Below are 9,151 nucleotides of genomic sequence, written 5' to 3'. Positions count from 1 at the left end.
AATATGGTGACATTGTAGCTCAGTGGGGTGTTTTTTCAACTTTTAAAAAAATTATTTTATTTTTTCCACATTTATTGAGGTATAATTGAATATATAGAGTTCGGAAGTTTAAGGTGTGCAACTGGATGACTAGATAAGCAAAGACATACATACATACACATATATATAGTTAAATGATAATGATTATCATAGCAATGCTCATTAGTGTTTTAATATAAGTGGAGAAAACAAACACAGTCTTCTTTACAAACGTTTTCAATGCATGTAAATATTTTCTTCAGAGCTGAATTTTTGTCTTAACTTCTTCCATTTTTTTAAAGATTTTTTGATTTATTTACACATATAGGAAATGAGGTGTAGGCCAGAGTCACGGGGTGGTAAGAGGACTCACCAGAGACAGAGTAGGGAGCAGGACAGGCAGACTGACTGAAATACACTGCTGAGGGGAGCAGCGGGTAAGACAGAAGAGGTCTGCTTCACCATGTGGATTATCTCCCTGTCTGGGGATCGAACTGTTGCTGCAGTGGCTGTTGACAGTGTTGAGACTTAACACCTTGCACCACCAAGGAGGCCCTTAACTTCTTCCTTTACTGGAAAAGAAACGACAATTTTACTAGTACTAGAGCTAATTAATCCTCAACACAATGTCGGTGGTCATTGCTTGGCTTCCTCGGACTAAAGTCCATTGAAGTGCTCTGCCATTGAGAGTGAGAGATCCCAGGTGCCAGGGGCCTGGCCCGCGGACCAGGCTACCTGGCCAGCATCCGGTGGAGCCCAGCCCTTTGGCCATCTGACTCGCACTTCCGCGCGCCGCCTCCAGGGGCGCCCGGGGCTCTCGCGAGCCCGCACTGGGCGGCCGCGGGGGGCGAGGGTGGGTGTGGCTCCAGGTGAGAGCGCCCCGCCGGCAGCTGCGCGGAGGAGCGGGGCTGGGAGTTGGAAGCGCCGACCTCGAGAGCGCCGGGACCGAAGACCCCGCGCGAACGGCTGCCTGCGCTCCTTGGGTTTGGGCATGAGGGAGCCCCGGCGAATGTGAACATGGACCCTGTCGCTGGAGACCTTTTCAGGATGCTCTTTCTTTTGTCTGTTCAGCCCTGGAATACAGTAGTAGCAGGGGATATGTGTGAGTACAATCTTATAAAACTTATATTGACAACCTAGAATTTGCGTTTTTAACTATTAATTGGTATTTGCAGATGAAGTCGTGGCATGTTTCTGAAAATAAGACATTTAAAAATATATTGCAAAGTCCCAGCGCTAAGATAGGATGGTTTACCACGGTTTATCCTCTTGTCAATCTAAAATATTCAAAAGCATGTTTTGACTTTTTGTAGGTGAGCTGAATCTGTACTGTTGTTTTAAATATTCTTTGCAAAACTCAAGTTCGAAAGCTCAAATTAGCATGAGAATACTCAGACGAGACGCGCAGAGAAAACAGCTAGAGAACTGTTTGCGATCAGGAGAGGACTGCATGGTACTGTGGTCATTTATATCTTTTTACTATACAAGCATTTTGTAGGGTTATGTCAGGAAAGGAAACCGCTGGCTGACCGGGCTGCGTCCTGCATTAGCGCAGATGTTTGCAGTTGGCGCTCTGCGGAATTCGAGACCAGACCTTGGCGCTGCCAGGGCGGGCTCCGCAGCAGAGCCCACCAGGCAGATTTGACTGCTCCGGAAAAGTGCAGACCCCTCAAACGGTAGGAAAAAAACATAGCCTGCCACCCTGGTTCTTTTGCAAGGTACATGCTTGCATATTGTGACTGGTTGTGTTTCTGATTTTGTTGATTGAAGCTACATTCAGCTCTCCCTTCTGGACTAGCACACAGATTCTCACCTAGAGATGCTTTGCCAGATTGATTCAGCCGACCTCAAGGCATTTTACCTGGGGGGGAAAAAAAAAAAGTTTTAGAAGTTGTATTCAGATTGAAATGACCATCACAGGATTTTCTTTCTTTGAGAGCTTTTAAGAAAATCTCCCTTGCCCTCCCCTCTCATTCCAGCCCCTGGAGACATTTATTTATTTATTTATTTATTTTTTTAATTCTGGTTGTGGGGAGTAGTGAGCATTTGAAGAAAGTCCAGAAACTGACCTTGCTACTGGGAATCTAGACTTAGCTTTCTGAGACCCAACTCTGCCTTCACCAGGAAGATTGCCCCGAGGTGAAAAGCCTGACAAATGAAGTTAGCTTCGCCTGTTTTCATCCCTGTAAACCCTGGGCTATCGTTTAGTATAGCTCATTTAGTGCCATATAGCCTGAGATGTTTCTAAAAATGAGTTCTAGTTTTCTTTATGCACATTCTGCCCTGTTTCAGACACACTTTTAGTTTAACTTGACAGCCTCAAAGAATTAACTAAAACAAGATATTATATGAAATCAAAATCTTGGGCCCTGCAACACACTAATTAAAGACACCATTTTGCTAAGAAATTATAAATGACCTGTGCTAAATGATTTGCTTATATAAGTGAATTGTAGTATAAATAATATACTAAGCTGAGGTACAATGAAAAGTCACTGGAGGTCACCCTTAAAAGAAATGTAGCTTCAAAAACACTTCCTATTAAAGAAGCAGAATCTGCTCTCCTTGCCTCCTTAATTGTGACTACAGGGTATTGGTATAAACAGTTGTTTTCACACTTGTTTTCTATTTCTATTTTCTATTTGTATTTCTATTTGTATTTTATTTAAGGGGGTACTGAGATCTTTCACATTGAGCATCCTAAATGGAATCACATACTCTAAGGTACACTGTGTAGATGACCATCCAAGTCTGAACTGGTTTGTCTCTAAACTCAGTCCCTTTGGATCTCAGCTAGTTTTCAATTTTCAGCCTCTGTTTATTGCCACAGATTTAGTATTCTCATTAAAAGTGCAGTCAATTCAAGTAACTATGTAAATTTGTATTGCTGAGAATAGTTTAGATACTAAAGTTAGAGTCCCTCATCACCACAAAGACGGTTATTGATAGTTCTTCAGGTGTTAAGTATATATTTCAATAACTTTGTGGATTTAAAGATTCATTATAGGATAAAATTGGACTTTTTTAAAAAATTGGACTTTTAGTGGTGAACTTAATGTAGTAATACAGAGGTTTATAAAGATGCACACCTGAAGCTTATATAATAATGCAATATTGCCTTAATAAAAAGTTTCAAAATAAATTTGATATCAAAGCAAAAAAAGATTATTGTAGAGTCCACGCCAATTGCAATTGATAATTTCTTGATTTCATTTTGACAGTGTGATTTGTAACACTAGAAGCAATAGGTAATGAATCTCATTATGGACTAGATATATTAATTTGATCAGTTTTCCTTTAACTCTAGAATAGTTGAGAAGTGTTTGTTCATATATATATGTATGCATGTGTATGTATATGTATGTAAGCAAGATATTTTAAACATGCCTTTGAAATTTATTATAGCTGAGTCAGGGCAGGGGGGTCTTTTAGTTCTCCTCCATCACTTTAGAAATTCTAAAGAGGAGTTTGCCAGCAGGGTGGGATTTAGGCATCAGCATTGCACAAGCTTTTTGATGGCTAATCTTTTTTATTTAGGAGTGTTTTAAGAATTCAAATAATCCTTTTAGACAAGACAGACTTACAAAATGAAATTTTTTTAAAAGATTTATTTATACATACAAGAGCTATAGATCAGAGGTGTGAGGGGTGAGAGGATTCACCAGAGACAGAGAGGGGAGCAGAACAGGCAGATATACTGAAATACACTGCCCAGGGGAGCAATAGGTGAGACCTGAGAGGTCTGCTGAGCCATGTGGTTTAGCTCCTTGGCCAGGATTAAACTCATGTTGCAGTGGTGATAGATTGATGGTGCTGTGTCTTTAAGCCCTGTGCCACCAGGGAGGCCCCAAAATGAAATTTTCTTGAGCACTAGTAAGAAATGAATGAGAATTGTGAATAAATAAATGTAAAACACTTCTCCCCAATACTCAGTGACACATTTGCTCTGTTTACAGTGACCCTCAGTAGTAAATCTACCACCTGAGGGTCAGCCTCAGTGTGGTACTGCCTTTAGACATCCCCTTAAGAAACAGGATTTCCCAGAGACATTTGACATCTCAGTTACACATATTTTGATACAATCATTTTAATCAGTGGAAATTTTTAAGTCAGGAAGATTTTGCATTTTAACTTCAAGATTTGGAACAGATTCGAATGCTTTCTTCCTTGGCATTTTAGGTACCTTGTGTGTAAAAATAAAAGTGTGTTAATATAATTATGTATAGAAATTATCACCCAATATTATCCTTTTAAAATATAAATATCATATACAGTGTATGTTTCAATATATCTAGATGCAAAAGTGAGACACTAATAGTGCATAGATTATCCTGACCTAATCGCATACTTAGCCTTGTTTGGTGTAAAAATATCTGCAAGTAAACTGGAGGAATTGGACATCATGCTACAGTTGCTAAGATGTATAAAATCAAGAGCATTTATTAACTAAATGTCTCTTAGTGCATTTGTCATGTATCTCTTCTCAAAGATTTTTCTGAAATCTTATTTCTTGGGCAATGATTCTTTTTTTATTTCCTATCATCAGCATTTTTTAGTGCTAAGTGAGCACATTTAATCTCAAATATTGTGTCATGTGTGATAGATAAGAGGCTCAAAATAGCCTCTAAAGAAAATTTTGCTAATTCGGCTAATATTGACTGAAATCCTGCTGTTGTTTTAAATGGTTTTGACTTAGCCTCAATAGTATGCTTAGTATGAGTGAGTCCCATCTTCTGAGTTAATCATCTGGTGCAAGAGGGGGCCAGACAAAAGACATGGAACAGGTGAACCCATACCCTGATGTGAATCTTATTGAGGGAATGAACACAGAACAGGGACAAGTGTGTTAGTAGGCACCAGAGCTTGACCTTTTTGGAAAGAACCTTCAACAAACTAGTAAACAGACTAGTGCCTTTAATATTTAAATACACTTCCCAGAAATGCTGAGGTCAGAATTCTTTTGGAAACTTAGTGTAAACAATAACAGCTTTCCTGAAAACTTACACATCCCATGTGGCTAACACCATCATGTGCCAGGCAAGGATAGAGCCAGAAACTTTTACAATTGGAAAACTAAGCAAAAACAAGCAAAATGACCCTAAGGACACATTATTGATGATGCTCCAGGTGTGGAAGGGTGTTCTAGGGAGAGCATTGGAGCTCAAGAAGTCTGATTTTTCCTTTGAGTTGATTTGGGAAAAAAACCAAAATCATTCAAAAGTATTTAATGTAAGGACCAAGTCACTTCCAGAAGACTCAGTTAACAGAACAAATTTTAGGGGAATTTTCCCTTCAAATAAAAATTAGGGTTTGAATATAAAATTATAAAATAGTGAAAATAATTTGCAAGTAACAGATTCAAGGTTTATCTGTAATTACACATTTCTGAATAATAAAGAATTAACCACTGATCATTTCTTCACATGCTTTTCAGAGCCTTTGAAGGCATGGCTTCCACATGCACAGTTCTTGAGAATAACTTCTGCTATTTGCACACATTGTTTAGAATAGCTTTTTAAAAATGTATTTTCTTCCTGTTTCTGGAAGACATTTGAACAAATGCATTATGTTCTTTCAAATATAGAAACTTGTTTTTCCTAACTTGAATCCACAGCATAGGACTATGTGCTTTTATGAAATGTTGTATATACAACTTGTAAATACGCAAAAGGAGAGCGTGACCTTTCAAAGTTACTGGCGGCATTGTTTAAAAAACCCACACGATTGTTTAATTATTTAGAAGAATGCTCCATATTTGACTTAGTCATTTCCTATTGGATTCAAGTTTAGACACTGAGATACAGCAAGGTAAATTGATGACTTTTTTCCTTCTAGGTACAAAATGGTAGCTACTTTCTTTGCCCTATAGGACAGTAATAGTTTTTATGTAACCTAGCAACCTCATTCTACCATTCCTTTATAAATGTCTGTAAATTCCCAGCTTCTTAAACTGCTTTTTTATCTATGAGTTTATAAATATTCAGCATGTGCTTTACATTTGCATGAGTGATGTTTTTAACTTTTAAAAATAATGCTTTGACATAAAAAGTGTAGATATTCCATAGGTGTATGCATAACATTGTGTGATAGTAAATGTGTTTAGTATAGGTGTTTCTTTACAATAAATTTCCTTTCTGGCTCATTGAAAAATTTAATAAAACAGGGAGACTGACTTGCAACAGAAGGTAAAGCTTACTTCTTCGGTTCCAGGCAATGGTTATTTATAATGTATTGAGGTTTATCGAAGTATAAAGATTTCGACATTTTAAATACTTTAAAATTAGAAAATTGCTAACTTTTATTTAAGCATATGCCCACTTAATAGACAGGTTTAAAAAAAAGTCTGTCATGTTTGTAAATCACAAATGAAAAAAAATTACAATATATCTTATCTAGCTGTGGCTTTTATTTCATTTTTATTTAGTAGTACTTGAGATCAGATATTCATGGAAGGTGCATTAATTTTATCAAACTCATGATGAGAAACTAAAAAAGTTTACTTTTCTAACTGGCAAATATAACATTTTCAGATGTGTCATTTCAGGGGATATGTGTACCCACCCTTTAAATGTATGTGTCTTCCCAATTTTTATTATTTTATTTAAATGTATGGGACTTCCAAGTTTTATTATTATAATGTAATGTGACTTCTAGGTGCAGTGTCACTAGCGGTTCCATCACCTGCCTTAGTGACTATCCCAGTGGAGAAGGAGTTTTAATGCCCTGTGTTCACTGGGCACCTGTGGGAGGGGGAGGGAAGGAAGTGGTGGCAGCTTCCATAATCTTGTGCAGTGTTCCCACATGCTCCTTCCAGTATCATTCATGACTTGGGGGGTAGGGAAATGGGGGGATGTTTCAAGCCCCAACAGAAGATTTCTCTGGTGCTTGTGAGCAAGCAGTAAGTTTCTGCTTCCTTGATACATTTCTCAAAGTTGTAATTATTATTATTTTTAATTTTCACATCTGTAAATTCTCCAGCAGCCAGAGAGATTGTTAAAGTTAAATATTTATTTCTGAAAGTGCTGAGTTGACTCTAGAAATAGCAGGATGATCTCTGTATGTACCTGTGTGTATGTTTGAGTGTTTTGGGAGAGGTAGGTAGAAAGAGAACTGCTGAAGGATCTAAAGCCACTGTCAATAGTTATAAAAGAAGTACATATTGGTTTAGGTGACAATCTAGTTATATGGAATAAGGAATAAGAAGAAGAAGTGATAACTCATTTCTTATTTGTAATAGAGAATGGATATTCTCTAGTTTAGATTTCTGAGCAGGGAGTAATTAAGAAATGCAAGGCCCATTTGAAACTATTGCCTTTGCATGCCTGAGGTAGTTAGTGTTATAGGGTATTAGAACCTGCAATGCTTAACTTGCTTCTGGGCCTTGCAAATCCTGATCCCTATGAATACAGCACTAAGATAAAGATTCTAATTTTATTTTTAAAGATTTACTTATTTATGCATACAAGAACTGGGGTGAAAGCCAGAGGTATGGCGGAGTGAGGGGATTCACCAGAGACAGAGTAGGGAGCAGAACAGGCAGATCTACTGAAATACACTGCTGAGGGGAACAGTAGGTGAGACAGGAGACTTCTGCTGCACCATGTGGGTAGCTCCCTGGCTGGCCAGGGATGGAACTCATGCTGCAGTGGCTGCGGATAGCTTCATAGTGCTGTGCTTAACCCTTGTGCCACCAGGGAGGCCCCAAAGATTCTAATTTAAAGGACAGTAGATATAATAAAGAAAACCCAATTAGCATTATAAAATTATTCAATAATTTGATTTAGGTCAAAGAAAGTCATTTTAATCATCACTTCTATAATGGGAGAAAATAACTTGAGAACTGTAGACTTTATATGTATCAGATTGGCCTGATTTAAGAAAAATAATGCATGCTTATAGACTTCTGTTCAGATGTTTGGAGAGCGTCAAAATTAAGGATCTGTTACATAGCTTTATTTGCTGTGTTTGATATTTAGAAACTTGAGAATAAGAAATTTATTACTCTAAAAGTAATGCAGCATAAAAACAGTACATAGCTGTGTAGTGTCACCAAGCTCTCTCGGTACTATGAGCTGTGATTCTTAGGCTTTTTGCCATGTCATATTGATGCATGGATGTTCTGATAAGAACCTTGCGAGCCTTGACATTTCAGATCACACATTCAGTCATTGCTGAGTTAAATAAAAAAACTGGGGGACTGAAGGAGAATAAGTTGAGTAGAACTGACGGTATAAGAGTGTTTAGGGAGCAAACACCACATTATTTGCTTTCTTAAAGTTACAAGAAAAAATTCTGAAAAAGAAAGTATTTTAAACAACACAATAGACTTAACAAATTTCAGAGCCAGTTATTTACCTGAGAAAATCGAATGGCTGTTTCCAATCTATCGTACAAGTCTAAAAATGTATAATGTTGATCTTTCAGAAGTATAAAATTTTGTCCCATCCTGGGCCTCCCCTGGTGGCACAGGCAGTTGAGCGCAGCGCTGTGAAGCTGTCCACAGCCTCTGCAGTGCAGGTTGGATCCCGGCCGGCCAGGGAGAATCCCACATGGCGCAGGAGACTTCCCCTGTCTCGCCCACTGCTCCCCTCAGCAGTGTATTTCAGTCAGTCTACCTGTTCTGCTCCCCACTCTGTCTCTGGTGAATCCTCTCACCCTCCTGCGCATCTGGCCCATACCCCGGTTCTTGTATAAATAAATAAATAAATCTCAAAAAATTAAAAAAAAAATTGTGCCATCCTTAGGGATGAGGCTGAGCAAGCCTCATAATAATTTACTATTCTTTGTCATGACAAACTACTAATCTACTTTGATAAACTGGAAAACCTGACTGATTTAGGATAAGGATAGAAAAGTTAGAAAGGGCCATCTATCTCTATATATTTACCTCAGGTCTGCGCCCTATGACTCTAACTGCAGTCTGACATTTTGCTTGGGTCTGCGCCTTGGCACCTAAGGATTGTTAGTTCCTATAGCTGATTTGATGACTATGTTAATCACTTCTACCCCCACCTCCAGCTCCAGAAATTGTGTGAGCCAGGTTTCTAGTCTGGTGATGCCTCCTTTCCAACTTGTCTATCCTTATCCTCTATCATGACTACCGATGATAGTTTAATTTCAGTAATTCTCCTTG

At 38.3% G+C, this 9,151-nt stretch overlaps 1 protein-coding gene across 2 annotated transcripts in view; it reads left to right on the top strand.

Annotated features, from left to right (window-relative positions):
- The first annotated feature begins 932 nt into the window (after positions 1-932).
- Positions 933-9,151, top strand: part of LOC119231826 (contactin-associated protein-like 3) — a 218,772-nt gene continuing 210,553 nt past the window's right edge. For both annotated transcript variants that reach the window (XM_037493608.2, XM_037493607.2), the window contains exon 1: positions 933-1,120. In XM_037493608.2, coding sequence (XP_037349505.1) covers positions 1,036-1,120 — 85 coding nt within the window. In that variant the 5' untranslated portion in view covers positions 933-1,035. The remainder of the gene's footprint in view (positions 1,121-9,151) is intronic.

The sequence above is a fragment of the Talpa occidentalis genome, unplaced genomic scaffold (genome assembly GCF_014898055.3).
Source record: "Talpa occidentalis isolate TD23 unplaced genomic scaffold, MPIMG_talOcc4v2.1 talOcc4.7, whole genome shotgun sequence".
Lineage (NCBI taxonomy): Eukaryota > Metazoa > Chordata > Mammalia > Eulipotyphla > Talpidae > Talpa > Talpa occidentalis.
The sequence above is the reverse complement of the archived record's forward strand: the minus strand, read 5'-3'. Positions and strand labels throughout refer to the sequence as shown.